The following is a 19,957-nucleotide window of genomic DNA, read 5'->3' on the forward strand; positions in this document are numbered from 1 at the left end:
CACAACAGCAACAACAGCAGCAGCAACAACAGCAGCAGCAGCAACAACAGCAGCAGCAACAACAACAGCAGCAACAACAACAACATCAGCAACAGAATGGCGGACGCGACGGCAGCAACAGTTCGCGTGGCGCCGCCGACGATCGGCCAAATGGACGCAGCTCACATACGGGCAATGGACGCGGCTCCAGCTGCTCGCCGGCCAGCAGTCCGACGCGACACGGCGGCAGTGCAGTCAGTCCGGTCAGCTCGCTGAATCACTCGATGATGGCCCAAATGGCGCAACAGCAACACCAGCAGCAACAGCAGCAGCAGCAGCAACAACAGCAGCAGCAACAGCAGCAGCAGCAACACCATCAGCTGAGTCCGCCGCCGCATGTGACGGGTGCGCTGGCGACAGGGTTGGCGCCACGGATGCCGCATGGTTTGCCGCCGCATTCGCTGGGTTTGCTCAACTCGCTGCAGATGATGCATCATGCGTCGCCGCTGGAGCTGATGGCGGCGGCGCATCATCATGTGCCGCCACGTTCGTATAACTCGCCGCCGCCGATCTCGACCTCCGATCCCAGCGCCAACGAGTGCAAGCTGGTCGAGTATCGGGGCCAGAAGGTCGCCGCCTTCATCATCAGCAACGAGACGATGTTGTGTCTGCCGCAGGCATTCGAGCTATTCCTCAAGCATCTCGTCGGTGGCCTGCACACGGTGTACACGAAACTGAAGCGCTTGGACATTGTGCCGCTCGTGTGCAATGTGGAACAGGTGCGGATATTGCGTGGATTGGGCGCCATTCAGCCGGGCGTCAATCGCTGCAAGCTGCTCAGCTGTAAGGACTTTGATGTCCTCTACAGAGACTGCACCACGGCCAGGTACGAAATGCAAATTCCACTCGCAATTCTTGTTCAATTTTCCTTATTTCCTGTTTACGTTTGCGGGGCGCGGCAGAGGATCGGTGTAGTTAGGGGCAGGGGTGGGGGGGGGCATAATTGCGTGAGTTCAACTTTTAGCTAGAGAAGGGTCCAAGAAACGCACTTGATACACTCGCCAACAAAATGTATTCCTCGGCATTTCCAAAATTCCTATTCAACATTTTTAAAGCGGAAGAATTCGTCTTTATCATTAACTTCTTTTGTATTTTACAAATGAGTTTATATATTAACAGTATCTTTAGGGTTGGAGATTAACCATCACAGAATTATGCTTATGAAATATCGGAAATACTTTCTATTTATGGAATATATATTTTGCGGAAAAGTAGCAAAGTCAACTTCTGGTTTCAAATTAGTCTCTTAAAATGCAGGCAAATATAAACAATCTAAACTATGTTTATCAGTTTATCTTCAATATCCAAAGTAAGATTAGTTTTCTGTCGTTTGTTTTTGTGCATCTTTTTTTTTTTTTGAGTGTATGCAAATAGTTAGTTTTGTAAATCAGTAGAACGATATCGATTGATTTTTGAGCCCCAACCAACTCGTCTTCGGCAACTAATCAACAAAAGTTTGCTCTGTTGACATTTGGCGGAAATACGCAATGCAAACGTAACTGCAGTTCCTCCTCCTTCCCCCATCCCATCCCATCCCAACCCCTTCACCACCTGCAAACAGTTGACCCTCTAACTTCAAAGAGGGCCTTTTCGCTGCAGTCAATTGTTCAGCTAACAGCGCCCATCACAATTGCGTAAATTTGTGAACGATTCTAACAATAGTTGGCCAACAGTTTCCCTGCTGCTGCTGCTGCTGCCCCTGTTGTTGTTGTTGCTGTTGCAGTTGCTGTTGCTGTTTTTGTTGTTGGCTTACAACACAAAACATTCGACGCGTGCGGTGCCTTGTCAAAGCATTTCCGTTCGATTTAAAATAACAGCAACAGCACAAAAAACTATATATATATATATATATATATTTATACATATATAATATATATAGTCTGAACTCATGTGCAAGTAGTGCCAGCAAAAATAAGTATCTCGATCTGTGCCTGAACTTTGCCAAAAAAAACTATACACTTTTCAGAGCAATTACACTGATAGACACTTGATTCTATAAAATATATAAACAATTAGCTCAAATCAAATTTTGACTTGCTATTTCAATTAATTCAAATTTTAATTCAATTTTGTTGGTCAATATATATATGAACAATTAGTTAATGTTGCTGCTAAAGTCAACACTAAATCGTTTAAGTTATCTGATCGAATTTATCGATCGTTATTTCAATCAACTTAGATCTTAATTCCCTTTTTCAGTCATGCTGAATTCGAGCAACTCAAATCTTAATATATTCATTTGTAGAACATGCGAAAAGTGTCGATTTATTAGAAATATTATTATTAGAAAATACTAATTTTCTATATCAACTTTTTATTCATGCCACTTTTACTTCCAAAGTCAAACCTGATCAAATTTTGACTTGCTGTTCAATCAAATTTCAACAGCACAAATATCTCTAGTATATTTTTCGATTTTTCCTGTTCTGTCTTATAGTGACTCTTAGATCATGTTATTTTCACGATTATTCATATTTTGCCAAAATGTAAAAGCACCCATAAAATAGTTATTTTCGACATAAACGTTTTATTTGTAAAAGACAAAAAAACAAAAAAAATACCCTAAAACCATAATCATTTTTGATGATAGAGACAGCATACGAGTATTTATTTGGACAATTTGCTTGTGGTACCCATTTTTAGTGCAGTTAGCATCGGGCCCGGGGACAGACGGGCAGCCCCCGGGAGTCGCCCTAGCCACAGAAATGCCGAGTTGGAAAACCATATAGTTAATTATGGAAACATTGCTCCAAAAGTGCACATGCGCTGTGTAGAACAGTTTCAAGGGCTGTGCGGCTCGACGCTGAGTGCGTTCAACCAATTGAAGAACAGTTAAAAATGCGGTTAAACCTATTATTAGCTTGAAAGACTTGCGTTAAATTGAAACAAGTAGAGAATTGGGCGCTGACAGAGCCAAAAAAATTTTTTGAAAACACAACGAACGAGGAACAAGGAACGAGCAACGAGGAATGAGGAATGAGGAACGGGGAATGAGCAACGGGTTACGGGTTACGGGGAACGGAGAACGAAAGAGAGAACGAGGAACGAGGAACGAGTCGACACAAAACTGACCGAAAAAAGGGTAAAGCGAAAAATGCGAGTTGAAAACCGCTAAAGGCAGTTGTCAGTTGTTTTATAGTCTCTGGTTCTGTGGAACAAGACGGGATGTGGGGCGGATGGGAGGGGGGCGGGGTGAACCGGGCAGAGCAAGGACGTGGTCAGCTCAGTGTGTGCACCCCATTGCGTTTATGGTCTGGGACCTGGGGTAATTATAAACTGTAGTTATCGTGGCTGCCTGCCTCGGCCTGCGTCTCTTATTTTTTATTTGAAGGGGTTGGGGCGTGTGCATTTTCACACCCGCTTTCCCGCCGTGCCGTCCATAAGTGAAACATAATTTTGAAATTTTTAAAATTGCGTTTTCTTTTTTCTGATCGTGTTTTTTTTTTTTGTTTTTTGTTGCTGTTTTTGTTTTTGTTTTAGTCGAAGCTTAACACACACACACACAACAAACCACACACACACATACAACGTTTTTTACCTATGTGTTTTTTATACTTCACTCTTGTCTCTTGTTCTTCTCTTTTTAATTGCAGATGCCTATCGATCAAGCCGCCAGAGAGGTAAACACACAAGTATAATAAAAAAAAAACTATGGCAATCTGTTGAAATCGAAATCGAAATCGATCCTACAATCGATGTACTCGGTTCTGTGTGCACTTGAGAGTTTTTAGAGCGAAAAAAAAAAAACAAAAAATAAAAAATTGTTATTAAATTAATTACTTAATGCGGAAATGGGACGAGCCAGCGTACGACAGCCGGAAGTTTTTTGGGAACGTAAACAAATAGAGCGTGTTAATGGGCTTTTTTTTCCACTTCTTTTTCTTTTTTGTTGTTGCTTTTGGTTAAGGATAACGCGTTTGGCCAGCTATGCGAAAAGATGTGGGTCAAAGCGAGCCAGTCTAATCAAATTCCACAGACGGTTTAGTAAACACATTTTTATGATCGGATGTACAACAACAACAACAACAACAACAAGAAAAACAACAACAAAAGCAACAACAGCAAATTTTGAACGACAACAATTTGTTTTTTTTTTTTTAAACATTTTTTTTTTGGAATTTCTCTTTATTTTTCACTCTAAAATACTCTTGAGCTCTCATCCGTTTTTGTTATATTTTGCAATATTTTTTATTATATTTGTTTGCCTCTTTTGGCGAGCATTTTTGTCTCACACACATTTTTTTTCTTTCATTCGATAAAAAAAATAAACATTTAACATTTAACTCCGACAGCTGTGTCAGCTGTGTCAGTCACTCAGTCAGGCAGTTAGTCAGTCAGTTGATGAGTCGCCGTCAGTTAGTTTTTGTCAGTGTTCGCTCAATCGATTGGTTGGTTAGGCAATGCATTAGGTGCTGCTCCGGATTGAAATTGAATTTGATCTGAAATGACAGTTGGCTGTCTCCTTACCTGCCACATTGGCCAAAGCGACGCTTGCAGACTTGCAGACTTGTGTGGTGCGGCATCCACAAAGTGAGCGCTTTGGAGGCGGGTCCACATTAGCCATAGGATCGATGCAACGTGTTGTAAACGGTCTGACGGGCACACCTTTTACACAAAATTGGCCATGCTTGGCAACAGCTATGCAAATTGAAGGTTCAGGCTTAAATTGAAATTGGCCACATTTTGCTTTTCAAACACAATTATGTGCATAGTATTTTTGGGGGCACTTTTAAGTGCTCAAATCCAGCTAATCGCAGTTTAGAGTTCGAATTGATTAATTAACTAGCAGGCAATTCATGTTTTTTTCCTAAAGCTCCGACTTTAATTTTCCAAAAATTAGTTGCGAATCAATGATTATCAAAATCGGTCCATTAATACATATATATATATATATGCCAGGGTATTAATTCTTCGCCTACACCAAGATTACAATTTTCATAATTTCGAAAACATAATTTTTGTTTTTGCATCGGTTCGCTGTCTGCTGCGAGATGTGAGATTTCTAGTCTAATGTTATTATTGTTGGCAATTTTGCATTTTGCAAATGCGACTTAATTGAGTGTAACCGAAAAACAAAAGCAACATTGTTTTTAATATAAATGAAGCAACAATAGATCAATTTATTTTTATAATAAATAATTACACAGCCACCGAAATAAAAGAGAAAAACAAAAAGAAATAAAAATAAAAATGCAACTAATATTCTCTCAGCATCATCACGAGCGCGGCGACTTCTCGAACGGGGTGAATGCAGGGAGATATATATATATATATATATATGTATCTGTATAGCAGCGGACTCGGCAGAAGTTTGTAAGAGAAACACGTAGCATGCTGGTAATTTATGACGAGAACTAAATGAGATATTAACACGCCAATTGAAAATTGAAGTCAACAGCAAGAAAAAAGAAGAGCGAATAGCTTCAATAACTACGGGAACTTGGACTCCATATACATATATATATATATATATAGGTACATATATAGACAGATGAAATGTACAATTAGTGTTTGTTTTTAGTATTTGCAAATAGTTTGCTGGCAGTTGTTTATCCTGCTTTGATAACTGATTAACTGACCCATTGCACAGTGAAATGATTGCTATCCGGCAGCCGCTTGTTATCAGTAACAGTAGTCTCTCCTATAACTGGATTTCTGTTTATCTAGTCATTTGAAATGCTACCCAATACAAGCCCACAATTTGCCATTGTTTTTGTCCGTTGAGCTACATATCTACACTGAGCGAAAACGCTGTCGTTTTTAATTGAGGAAACTAATTGAGATATTCAAGCCGAATTTTGTTGCATTCCACGTTGGAGCACTTTAAATACGAACTAAAGAATTTATTTACTTATTTCGAAGTTGTTATTTTATTTATGAGAGATTACAAAAAAAGAAGTGAATTGTAGAGTTCGTTCGTTGTTGATTTAAGTCTGATTCAAATAAGAATTAAATATCTTAATTACTTATTTCACAATGGATATTTTTGCGGGAAAGAATTTCGTTCAATGATTTCTTGGTTTGATTGGAATACTAAAAGTTGCATTTGTTTCTTGCAGTGTGCTTATGTGACTGATATGTGACTGTCATGCCATGTCATTTGTGCATTTGCATGTCGCTTTACAATGAATGCCAAAGTTGGGCAAGCAACGCAGCTGAGCTCGACCGTTGCGAATAAGTCTATATATGTCTATATATATATATATATATCGACATGCTAATTCTAATGCTAGACGTGAACTGACTTTGAGTCTGCTGCTGTTGTTGTTGTTGGAGAAATGTGAGTCGACTTCAAGCGCCGGCTTCTTCTGCGAAATGCTTGATGTCTTTGGGATCAAAGGCAAACCACTTTGGTTTGGCGCAAATAGACAAGTGGCATGCAATGTTGTAAAAATCAATTTAAATTGTAGATTCAATTAAAAGCTCGCGTTTGCATTGCATAATTGAAATATGGAAATTTGGCTGGCATTATTTAATTGCCGTGCTCCGCATAGCATTGATTTAACCAAACTATTAAGGTGGCAACGCAGCCATAAACTTAATTGATTTGCCAATTTGCGAAAGCGACAAATGCAGCACACACACATACACACATACACATATATATATACATATATAGTCTGATATCTGGGCCGCAATCCAGACCCATATTCACATTGACAAATGTTGGCAACGCCCAGCACTTTTTATGACATTTGCAATTGCAATTGGAACTGTTTGCGAATAGTAGCTGAGCCAATTGATTGGAACATTTGGCGCTGTTTGTTGCGACTGCAGCGCCAGGACTTGGTTCAGTGCAAAGCTCTGCCTTGATTATATTGAAACACAGCTGCAAACTGGTTCGGTTGTGGCAGTTGTAGTACGCCCTCGGAGCAAATTGCTCGCCAGTTGTAAGTAGCTACTAGTTGGGCTACTGCGAACCGGTTTGCCTCATGCTTTGGCCTGACTTTCTGGCTTGTACCTGACTAAACGTTTGTTTTAGCTCTACATATGTATTTGGCTGCATTTGAATTGGGTTAAATCCACCGACAAGTGCATAATCAAAAAAAGTGCTCGCAAACCAATCGCGAATAAAACCAAACTTGGACAATGCTGATATGAGTCTTATGAGTAATCTGACTATTATTTGATTTATCCTTGCATAATCCAAAAGACAGTTATTAGTCAAAACTGTTGGCCTACTTAACAAGACAAGCCAAACATATCTTATCCGAGAAAGTATATTTACAAAGCCAACTCGAGAGATGACAAATTGGTTGGAAGTTTTCAATGTTGTTGGCCCCACAGGAAGTCCAATTCAAAATCAATCACGAATAATCCCAAGCTTGAACAGTAATTAAATATTAGTTAAATTAAATCTTAAACCAAGAATTTTCTTTATCTGATTTTTATTTATTTTATCTTATCCTTGCATAATCCAAAGCAAACAAATCTTATCCGAGAAATGATATATTCACAAAACAAGCAAGCAAGTCGACGAAAGTCGACAAATGTAGGCAGTTTTCAATCTACGGCGACAGTTGTTGGCCAACAGAAATTCCAATTCCAATGAAGTTGCCACCAACAATGTGTGGCGCCCCCTTATCGGTGGCCCTGTTAACGAGAAGAGTGTCGCTGTTGTTTGTTGGTTGGTCGGTTGGTTGCCTGTTGGTTGCCCGTTGGTGATGATTGTTGACTCAAGTCTTCCCTTTCACTTGCTGGTTCATAAATTCATTAACTTCACTGACTGACGACACCGACACAAACAGTAGAAACGCTCTCATGTTTTTTGCACGTCACAGACCTGTACAAGTCCGATTAGGACACAAAAACAAAAACAAAAGAAAACAGATATAACAAAAGATATATAAAAAAAAAAAAACACTTTCGCTAGATAATATTTAAACTTTTGATTACTCATTAACTGGTCTCTTTACATGACCCGGCGGGGCAAGTCTGTGTTTGTTGTCATTGTGTTGTTGCTGCACAATTAAATCTCGAGTCAGGTCTTACATGCAAATATTGATATTGATGTTTATTGTTGAAATAACTGTAAATATTTGCAATCGCTTGCCGATTGCAACTGTATCGCTCTGGGAACAACTGCGTCCACGCACAATTATAAATTGTTCAATCTGCGCCCACATTTGCTACCCGTGTTTATTTGTTCTCATGTTTGCCACAAGTCAACAGCCAACAGCCAACTAAGAACCCAGTTTTCTGTTTTTTTTTCTGTTTTTTTTTCTGTTTTTTTTTTTTTTTATATTTAATTTGAGTAATTTGGTTAATTGTTTGCCGTGGTTGGAGTTTGTGGAGCTGTCTCTGCCTTTAGTCGCTATTTGCATTTAGTTTCTGAGTATTTGCGGCAGACGCAGTTTTTTCTGTTCTTCTCTTCTGTTCTTGTTGTTGCTGTTGTTGTATTTGTATCTTTATCTGCATCAGTTGTTGTTTGTCATAACTGCTGCTGCTGCCTGCTGCGCAAACTTGTTTATGCCTTTTGGTAACTACAATATATGTATGTATACATTTACGTACGTCAAGTATTTGCTTTGGGCTTATTTAAATATTTGAAAACCAAATAGTAGCATTTGCCTCTGCCCGGTTACAAAACTGACTCGAAAATATAGTTTCTTTCATTTTTTTTTTTATTGTTTTCTGTGTACACTTTTTTATAGCAGATAATTAAAGTGGTTGCAGGTTTAATGGTCAGATCAACGGGGTGCTTCATAAATGCTTAACTCTATAACTTTTGAACAAGTTCAAGTCGAAATAAATTTATCAAGCAACATAAAATACTAATAATCAATTAAAAATAATTATAATACTCTCAAGATTTAGTTTTTAATCAAAAATATTATATATTATGTGCAGCTCAAGAGAACTCAAATAAATAATATTAACCCAGTTATGCCACCACAACCCCCTCTCTCTCTCTGTGTGTGTGTGTGTGTGTTTCCCCATTTGTGCTACAGCTGCTTTATACTGATACCAAGCCAATTGTCATTGCTTTCAACCCAACAGTAACTCTCTGCAATTCCGCAGTTCCAGACCGGGTAGACCGCCCAAACGTGGCCCCGTCGGCCTCTCGTTGCCGCCCTCGCATCTCACCCAGCATCCGCAGCTGAAGAAGCATCGCCTGGACAATGGTGACTATGCCTACGAGAATGGCCATATTAGTGGTAAGTAATTCAAATTCCATTCAATTCTTCTACTCGTTGCGATTGAGGCAACCATGAAATCAATCAAAGCCTAATCAATTTCTATAAACAAAAATATTTACATAAAAATGCACTTTGGAATTCAGGTAGGATTTTTTCACATTTCCATTCTATAGCTTCTTTTTGCCCAGTGTATTGTGGTCCTTGTTGCACAATTTGAGTGCATTGATCGTTTTGGTATGTCATTTAGTATAATGTTATGGCCGTCAGCGCCACCATAACCACGATCTGATCCAATAACAAGGCGCATAACTCGATTGGCAAATGCCAAATAACGCACTTGAAATCCTAATGAAATGATTTCATTGAAATTGCTCTGGGCTTTGTTGCGGATCGAGATCTGTTTATACGTTGCTGGTTGACTTTGCTCAATCGTTCGATGCTCGTGCAGCCAATTGAAAGTGGCTAAAGAAATGTTTGTGATTTGTGGCTGAGTTGATTATAACTTTGGCGAACGGATACAGATACAGATGCACACAATGCACAATTGTTTTGTAGTACAACAACAATAACAATAACAACTTGTAAAGCACGTTGCCAGCACACAGCTCACAGCTCACAGAGATCGCAGCTTGGCTCACTCACACAGTTCCCAGTTCCCAGTTCGCAGTTCGCAGTTTCCCAGCTTCAAGTTCAGATAAATGGCCATTTGTCCAAGGCAAAGCAATCATATCGAAAACGTTTCGACTCGCCAACATGTGATTTGTACAGGAAACCGCATTTAAAAGTAACAAACCAAACCAAACCAAACCAAACCAAATCAAGACTGCCGACTTATGACTGCTATTTGAATTGTTTCTTTCTTTCTTTTTTTTTTTTGTTTGGCTTGGCATTGTAATTATTATAAGTACTTACAGTTGCACACAAAAGCGAGGCTTACAAAAATTATCGATTATTGATTTTTACATATTGTGGCTCTATGATTTCCTGATGCGTCTGACAACCACGAACACGCCCATTTCTATTAATGTGTCTGAGCCCCGACGCACAATATCAGAAACATATATCAAAAACATCCCATGCTCATTTTTTTTTTATTTTTTATTTATTATTTCTTTAGAACTATGCGCCGCCGGCGCCTGTTCATCACTGAGAACTCGATATTTATGTATGTATGTAATGTATGTGTGTGTGTGTGTGTGTGTGTGTGTGTGTGTGTGTGTGTGTATATTAAGATTTGCCAAGTCATTCAATCCCTTTAAGGCAGCTGAGAAATACTCGTTGAATTATAGGGCGTTGATTTTTGAGTGATATTGCACTATTCGGCTGCGATGCGAAGGACAAATGCAACTGCATTTTTGTGTTAGTCGATTGTATTTAAGCACTTAAAGCGTTAAAATCTGAAAACTTTTAATTGCATTACGCATTTCAAACTTAATACAACATTTTCATATTTTATGCACTTTAATGACGCTGTCCGTTTGTCTGTCTGTCTGTCTGTCTGTGTGTGTAAACAAAAGGTGGCCTTAAATATGGGCATTTATCATGTTTTTATTTTAGTTGTTGTGTTTAGTCTGGGCGTGCAGACATTATTAGATAAGTATACACATACACATGCAATATATATATATATATATATATATATATGTATATCCATAGTGAACAGGTGGGCGTTCCACTGAATTCAATTGAACAAAAAGAGCTGCAAAGCATTTCGCGAAATAAAAATCGAAAGTGTTATTTGTGTTGAAAGCCATTTAAAATACTTTGAATTGCATAAATTTGATTTGCAGTCTTTTAATTCAATAAAATGCAAATTAATAATTATTTTTATTTAATAATTACATTTATTTGAATACAATTATTATTATCCATTTGACTCCATCATTTTAGTTTCGTTTAACTTTAACGCCAAGTTAAGCATTCAATCAAATCTTTTGATGCTTTATACTTTTGCCTTAGTAAAATAAATCTTAATAAAATATAAAAACGGTTACAAATTGTATGCCAATTACTCGAAAATAGTCTGTATCCAAAATAAATGAATAATTTTATATATTAAAGAACAACATCAACAGCTGAATTTGTCTTTCTTTTTGTATTTAGTCAAACTGCAGAACTGTAGCAGATTTCGTATGTTTGATTGTGGACTATATAAACTGCAGATTATATATATTTCAGATTATATAAATTCATAATAATATATTAATGTTTATAATGAAAAACTTATCAGGCATTCCATTCTCCAATTTACTCAGAACTCTTCCGCTTTTGCTAACTGCGAAATTTCTATAAACTTGTTTCTTATGTTTGACTGCGAATTATATATATATTTCAGATTTATATATTATATATTTATTTCAGATTATATATACACACATATTTCAGACTTCAGGCGAAAATTAATATGTCCATTGTCGCATTTATTCCTGTTGCAGATATGAATCGGATGGAGAAGTCGCCGCTGTTGGCCAATGGCTATAATCCACCGCCCATTAACCATATGGCATTTATGCAGATTAATGCCCATCATCCGGGCGCGGCGGCCTTAATGTCGCCTGGCATGCCGCCACACGGTCTCCATGCGCGTCCCGAGAGCCAGATGCTGAAGGCGGCGGCGCAGAATGCTGGCATGTCGGCAGCCAATATGGATGCACTGGCTCGGTCGGGCATCTGGGAGAATTGCCGTGCCGCCTATGAGGACATTGTGAAGCACTTGGAGCGCTTGCGCGAGGAGCGCACCGATGAGCGGCAACAGGCCATCTGTGCCGGCGGCATCGATCGATGTGGCAGCATTGTCAGCGAACGGGACTCGAAGCCGAGGGATCTCAGCTCACGCAATTGTAAGTTCGAAATGGTTGCAATGGTTTCCTTGTGCTTGTGGCAAGTGTTGATGTTGTTCTTGTTGTTGTTGTTGTTGTTGCCCGCAGGCTCCCCGACGCGCCAGAGTCCCGTGCTGAATCTGAGCAAGTCCGGCGGCAACACGGACCACGGCGGCAGCAATTGTGATGCCGGCAGCGAGCGCAGCGATTGCCTCTCGGCGGCAGCATCGCCTCGCGGCTCGCGCAGCTTGGACGAGGGCAGTCGCAGTGTTGGCGGCGGTGTCGCCATCATTGGCGTCGAGGACGACGACGAGGAGGAGAATCTGAGCGACGAGAACCAATCCGAAGTCGATGAACGTTGCCTCGCCAAAGACGATGAGGGTGAGTAAACTTTGCGTTTTGCGATAAGAAAATAACGTTTACAAATTCTGACTGCCACTCGACTGACGACTCTCTGTCTGTTTATGTGTGTATGTGTTTGTGTGTGTTAATGTGTGTGTGTGTGTGCCTTCCAACCACAGATCTGAGTGACACGGAGCGTGATAATCTGTCGACGGGTTCAGCGGCCGCTGCCGCCGCTGCTGCTGCCGCCGCTGCACACTTGCATCAACATGCGGCAGCCGCCTCCTCGCATCAGCATCCGGGTCCGGCGCATCATCTGGGCGTTGTTGTTGTCGGCCAGCACGGCTCACCCACAGCCGAGGTGGCGGCGGCCGCTGCACTGCAGCATCAGCGCGCCCTCAACTACTCCCAGTTGGCAGCCGCCGCTGCCGTTGCCAATGGTGCGGCCGCTGGTGCCGCTGCCGCCGTCAATGGTCCACCACCGGCCGGCGGCGGTGCGCTGACGCCCAACGAGGCGCTCTTGGCGGCAAACGATGGCACCGCTGCGGCAGCGCTCGCTGGCGGCCTGGCGCTGGGTCCGCTCGGCATCGATGGGCATGCCGTGGTGCCCGCCAGCTCCACGGAGACGCTGCTGCGGAACATCCAAAGTCTGCTGAAAGTCGCCGCCGACAATGCCAGGCAACAGGAGCGTCAGATTAGCTACGAGAAAGGTGAGCAACAAACAACTTACAAGCCACAAAATACATTTATTGGCATCGATATGCAAAGCAAGTCGTGCTCAATGTGACCGTAACTAACTCTCATCTCTCATCTCTCTCTTTCTCTATCTCTTTCTCTGGTTTTTTCTCTCTGTGTACTTCACAGCCGAACTCAAGATGGATGTGTTGCGCGAACGGGAAGTCAAAGATGCGCTGGAAAGGCAGCTTGTGGATGAACGCAAATTACGTGGTAAGTTCGAGAGCTGGAAATAAAGTAACCAGCACATTAAATACATATAATCAAAGATATATCTTGACGAATCGTTGAACTGGAACATATATATACATATATACAAACAGTTGCGAAAGAATAGCGCCACTTTGACATATTTTGTTGCTGGTCACAAAGCAAACAATTGCGTTTGCAATGTCTTAAGATAATCATTTTCATTATATTGCTTCGAATTGCCCCTAAAGGTAGTACTGCTCTTTTAAATATATAAATATATATATATATATATTTTTTAATTTGAAGGGAAAGTGCCAAAAAGTAGCGATAAAAATAATAGCAACACTTACGCATTATTTATAGAAATCGTTATGATTCCTAGATTTGCGTTTATAGATAATACTATTTATTAAAGTATATATATTATTAATAATATTAATAGGTAAAATAATAAAGTATATATATTATTAACAATATTAATACTTTAACAGGTTGTGCTATTATTTTTTCCATTTATTTTCTTCATTTCTTGCAAACGCTAAATTATTCACATTTTTTTTTTAAAGTCTTTGACTTCTAAAACCATTTTCCTAAGTTCCTTAAACCTACAAGTGTAATTAATAAACATTTGAGAAAATTTCTATTATTTATTTCGCAGCTGTATTTTGACTCTAATCGATTGCACAGAGCAATTTGTAAATCGCATTAATATTGAGTGTATATTTATTCTTCAAAGTGATTATCGCCTGAGCTACTCAACCAATTAAATAATTAAAATAAGTTGCTAAAATGTTCGAGTCTCAAGTTTAGACTGCGTTTCTGTGAGCAAGCTTGAATATAATCTATATATTTAATTTTTAAATATTTGAATACCAATTTAAATCGTGTTTTTAACTTTAAATGGAGCATTGATCTAAAGCTCAAACTATGAAAATCGGTTCAATTTTGACAAAGGTTGACAGTTTTGAGCTAGGAATGATAGTTTCTATGGTTGCTATATGATATAGCAATGCAATCCAGTTGACAACGACTTATGGATTGCTTGCAACATGTTTGTATATATATATAAATCTGAAATGCAAAGTTGCCTCCTTTTTATTTGTTGATGATTTCTCCATTCGCGCTTTAATTTCATAGTACATTTGTCAATTTGCATTTATGCAACGAGTGTTGTATGCCTATTTATAGTTTCATATCCGTGCTGCGTGAGTTTTGACTTGGCAGCAATCCCTTTTCACAAGCCAGAACGCTGACAGCGAGCAGCGTCCGCAGTGAGTTCTCTAAAAGAGTGCCGAGTGCCGAGTGGCTGACTGGCTGAGTGGCTGAGTGGCTGAGTGCCTATGCCGACTCCAATCGTGTGCGCTTAATGTAAGCTGACTCAAATGACAATGACACCTGATATGTCCATCGACAGCAGCCTCACTCTTTCGCTCTCTCTCTCTCTCTCTCTCGCTCTTACTCACTCTCTCGCACTCTCTGTCTCTCTGTCGCTCTTTTGGTGCTTTGGTGGTCGTTCTGGTTGTCTGTCGACAAGGCTCAAAAGGGCTTTCTCAGTCCAAGGCTGCCGTTCTGTTCCGTTCCGTTCATTTGCCGTAGCGGGTACCTTTTCAACAGAAATCACAATTCAAATGAATTTAATATCATTTCATTATTTAGTTACACTCGAGCGATTGGCAAAAAGTAGCAACTTCAACTCCAACTTCAACTCCAACTTCAACTCCAACTTCAACTCCAACTCCAACGACGACGCTACAACATTAGATGATGTCGATGTCTGGTTGAGTTCGTGGGTGGACAGAGGGGAAACGGGTGAGGGGGAAGGGAAAGGGTGTTTCACTGCTTTTTGGGTGTGGAATTTGAGTTGCTTTTGGTTACAGACAAAAAGTTTTATTTGACGCACAAAGATCTTTTAATTGGTTGTTATTATGTTTATGATGACTCCGAAAGACTAAAAGGGTTGTCAAACTTTCTGGCAAGTCTTTAGGGGTGAGTTGCCAATGTGTCAGCGTGAACAGCAAAATCTTTGCCATACATATTATATTTGAAATAAGAAACCATTCAGCCAATTACTCTGATGGCCATTAAATATCATATATATGTCTGTGGGTGGGTATTCAGTAAATAGGATTCGTTTGCTGAAACTAGTCAGGCTTGTATTTGAAATGGATCAAATATCAACGAATGAATAACATAATATTAATATCTTTTGTGCTCGCTTTGTTTTTTGGCTTTGGATTTACCAACAACGACAACTACTTGGAGAAAAGTATGCCATCAAATTGTGAAATTCAACGAGAGCCATCAATAACTTTTGATTTTAAAGAAAAAAAAAAAAAGAAGATAAAGACTCGATCGATCAGTACCTTGAGTGGTTATATAAGTTTGATATTGCACAATCCACTTGGCCCAAATTGTAGGCCGTGTTCAAATTGCAAACGCCTTCGCTTTGGCTAACACCTCAAAGTCAGCAAGGAGCACCAATTTCAATTCAAAAAATTGTAAACTCGAAATGGTAATTGTGGCAAGTCTCACCATTTATTTCGTTACGTTTTTTGCTGCCACTTCTTGCTGGAGCGAGGTCCTAGCAAGCAATCGCATTCGGAGTTGCATATAAATCAGTAGAGTAGAGCGAACTGCATTTATAAATGTTGAAGGCACTTGGAATGTTGTTGGGCTCGTCCCACATTGCCATTTTATTTGCTGCTATTGCAGTTGTTGCTGTTTGCCGGGGTCTAAACACACAAATTGCATGCAACAATGTTAAAGCCACACAGACATCTAATTGCAACTAATAATAAAGCAAAGCGATAAACATCTTGAGGTTGTACAACACGCTACAAATTGGCCCAAATGCATCGGGAGCGTGAGTGCATCGGCGCAACGTCAAGAACATTGCTCACTCGGTCCTCAAGCAGCTCTACTGTCGCTGTGTCGCCGTGTCGCTCCCCAATGACCAATGAGTGAAATTCAATATCAGCACAGCCCAAAGCAACAAAATACATATACAACATTTATTTACGTGCATCGTTTTGATGAATTTGCTACACCCTCAAAACGGCTGTCACCACGCTCCACTGACTCGATCAACGTTCGATTATGTTTCTATGTCTCCACAGTCTCTTTTTGCTCAAATTGCGCCCACACACACGGGCGGATGCGCAGTTGAGCTGCCACAGCCACAGCCACAGCCAGCGATCAACGATCAACGATTAACGATTAACGATCAGCGATCAATCGATTGAGTTCACAGATTTATATCTGGGGCATTCCTGGGCCGCTGCCACACAGTCAAACTTCAGCTTTGCGGGAAATACAAATAAATAATTATTCAAAATTTACAATAATATAATATAATTTTTTCTAATTTCTTGAATTTTCGAAAACTTTCTTCTCTATGTAAAATGTATTTCAAATCAACAAAATGAATATGATGTGAATAATTCTATGGTTTCTAAATATGATTAAGTATTTTCATCTCGGCAAACTTGAACATTTTCACGCAGTTTTCCAAAATTATCAAAATTTTAACAAAATGGTTTTAACATTGAATTCAAGTTAGACTTGAAAATAGTTTTAGAAAAATTACTATGTAATATAATTTATTACAGAAAACTTTCTCTTTTAGGATACTTTCAATTTATTGCACATATTACGAATTATTCAAAAGAAATTTCAATTTAATACTTATCTTATTTTAAATAAAATAAAATACTAATTGTATAGGATTATTTTATTTTCTTTAAAATATTAAAAAATATTAGAGTGAAATTAATTTGAAATGATTCTAAAAGTTTGGAATAAATCTAAAATGTGCAATTGCTGAAAATGTCAAATACGACAGCAATTAAACAGTTATTAAATAGCAACAAAATAAATTTCAATTTTATAAAAGAGAAATACTCGACATATGACTCATTATTTTGGTTTTCCCTATTTATTTTTCCCGACTTTGCAGTGCTCTATCAGAAACGCTTCAGACGCGAGCGAAAGATTCGCATCCGCTATCAGCAGCAGCTGGGCGAAGGGGGCAGCAAAGGGGGCAACTCGAACGCGAATGGCAACAGCGTCACCTGCACCGATGCAGAGCTGTGTGGGGCAGGCAACGCTGCTGATGGCAAATGCAGCAGTGGCAGCAGCGAAGGCGCCGAGGCGCTCAAAGGTAAGTTTTGGGGCAAAAAAAAAAAAGAGAAAGAAAAAGGAAAACGAAAGAAAAAAAGGCAGAGGCGACCATAACGCATGGCTAACAATACCAATCCATCCCTCCCTGCTCCGCTTTTCGCCTCTCGACTCTCTCGCTTGTCCCCCCCTCCCCGCGCCTAACGCTTTGATAACCAACACAGCGCCCTCTGTTTTACATTGAATCCCATAGACATCGACTGCGGTAGCCGTGGCGGCAGTGATAAGTCCGAGAAGTCCTCCAGCTCCTCATGTGATGTGACCAGTCAAACGGTCCAGCCGGCATCCGCCACCCGCTCGGACTCCCCCACCCACTTTAAGCGCGAGCCGCATTCCGATCACGAGGGCTCCATCGAGCGCTAGCAGTGCAGCAGCGCTGTCCTGCGACAATGAGTCGCGCTGCTCCAGTCGGGATCGCGAGGACCAACCCGCCCAGTGCTGCCTCTGGTGCAGCTGCTGCGGCTGCTGCTGCTGCTGCTGAGGGCAGTTTTAGCCGCAGCCGCCTTCTGCTGCAGCTGCCGCTGCTGCTGGCACGGAAAGCTCCGTGGAGCTATCCAGGCATCGATTTGATGGCCACCGGCGCCTTCTGGCAAAACTATTCGGGTAAGTTGAGCAATGCTTTATTTAATCAATTTATTATCAAAATATTCAAGGAAATAAATTTAGTTATTCGAAAAGAGTTTAATGAATTTATGCATAGATCCGCGATCCACATAATTACTGACATTTTCCATCCCTTGGGGATTATATTTAAAAGAGACTTTGTCTTTAGTTTTGGGTGTCACTAAAATGAGGGAATTTTAGGGAAAATCAACTAAAATTTCCATTGTCAGCTTAATGAATTTTCGCATATATCTTTAAATATATTTAAATGTTTTCCAGTAGAAGAAGTAAGTAAAAACACAAAAGAGTATTTTGAAAAAGGTCTTTTGTATGCTGACTTGCTTATTCTACTGGACGCTGAGCACGGACAAGGACAAGCTTGACTAGATAATGAATCTAATTATAATCGATGTCGCTTTGCTCGTTGCTTGCAACAAGAAAATTCAATATGCTTTACATATTCGATGACAGAGTTAAGTACGCTTTGCCAACATCACAAACAATGTTGCTGCTGGTTGAAGTATGTTTTCCAATTACTAAACTTTTGGTGTTTTATTGCTTGCTGGGTTACCTTTGAACCATCTCCTTTGGTTGCATCTCCTTTAGTAAATATATATATATATATTTAATGCAGTCAGCTTTATAAAATATGTTTTTTTTTTTTGGTATTTCTTTTGTGTATTTTAAAGAATCCCTTGCACAGGAACTGGAAATGGAGCGCAAGACACGGGCGGCGAATGCAGAGCGGGATGTGAAAAGTCCGTTATCGGAGAGACCAACGGCATATTACAAGAACTCGGTACTGTTCGGAAGTGCTAATTAGGCTCCTGATGCGGTAAGCTCTTGCCAAAGGCGACAAGGATATTTGATCTCAAAGTGCAATCCAGGTGTCGGCGGCGTTTCAGAAGTGGGCGTCGTGTGAGGGCGCGGCCAGACCAAAATGCTAAATGCAGAACTCCAACATGATTAGTGCAAAAACATATGTAAATACGTATTCAAAATTAAAAACAGAAGTCATGCAAAAGTCTCGAGCAGAGACAAATTGCAAATGTTGCAAATGTTGGAATGCCCTGTTTTGTACATACTTTAAAATAGCAAAAATTAAACACTTCCGATACCAATACATAATGCATAGACATAACCCAGTTGTACACTTAAGATTTAGGATAGCCTCCAGCATTTTGTACATAGGCATACAAAGACTTTTTAAAGTAGTGCTGGATGCCACAAATGGCTGCTAAACTAGAGTTGGCATAGCATTTAGCATTTACTAACTGCGACACATTTTATCATTGCTTCTAACTACAATTCTTAAGCATTTAATTTATACAATGAAATGAATGAATGAAGACCATATGCATATATATATATATATAGCAATTGTAGTGTATATATATATGGATGTCTTCAATCATCGGTAATCATTTTATAAATCGCTTTTTAGTGTTTTAAATGGAAATTAAGTGATTGAGAGTTAATGTTATAAGCCAAGGTTTTAATTTATTTATTAGCTTAGAAGCGCATTAAGCAAAACTAATCATAGTATTTTATAAACTAAACACTTAAAGTATTCACACATGCTTAGACATTAAACCATACAAAAAAAAATATAATAAAAAATATATATATATATAGTAGCATAATGCAAGAGATGGAAATAAATAAAAATGATAATTAGAAATAATACGAACTTCATTAAAAAATGTGTTATAAAGTCGACATTAAATATATCTATTTAAACGCTTCATATGCTATAATAATAATAATATATACCTTAAATATTAACATTACATTAACATTAGTCCTAATAGTCACTGAACATTGTATTGACAACATAATACACTGTAATTCGCTGATCTGTCCCTAATTAATTGTCCAACATTTCAAATAAAATTTTCAAATATTCATTAA

The 19,957-nt window shown here is 39.4% G+C and overlaps 1 protein-coding gene across 1 annotated transcript; it reads left to right on the top strand.

The window, feature by feature from the left end:
- The first annotated feature begins 348 nt into the window (after window positions 1–348).
- LOC6570198 lies at window positions 349–19,393 on the top strand. The gene is given in 13 exon segments (XM_043214627.1): window positions 349–865; window positions 3,633–3,659; window positions 9,061–9,197; window positions 11,615–12,019; window positions 12,107–12,379; window positions 12,520–13,050; window positions 13,205–13,288; window positions 17,223–17,426; window positions 17,637–17,802; window positions 17,804–17,875; window positions 17,877–18,046; window positions 18,736–18,881; window positions 18,934–19,393. Coding segments are annotated over 12 exon segments (2,655 nt in total). The 5' UTR covers window positions 349–413; the 3' UTR covers window positions 18,870–18,881; window positions 18,934–19,393.
- Window positions 19,394–19,957: the final 564 nt, after the last annotated feature.

This window comes from Drosophila grimshawi, unplaced genomic scaffold (genome assembly GCF_018153295.1).
Source record: "Drosophila grimshawi isolate 15287-2541.00 unplaced genomic scaffold, ASM1815329v1 contig_1377, whole genome shotgun sequence".
NCBI classification, from domain to species: Eukaryota; Metazoa; Arthropoda; class Insecta; order Diptera; family Drosophilidae; genus Drosophila; species Drosophila grimshawi.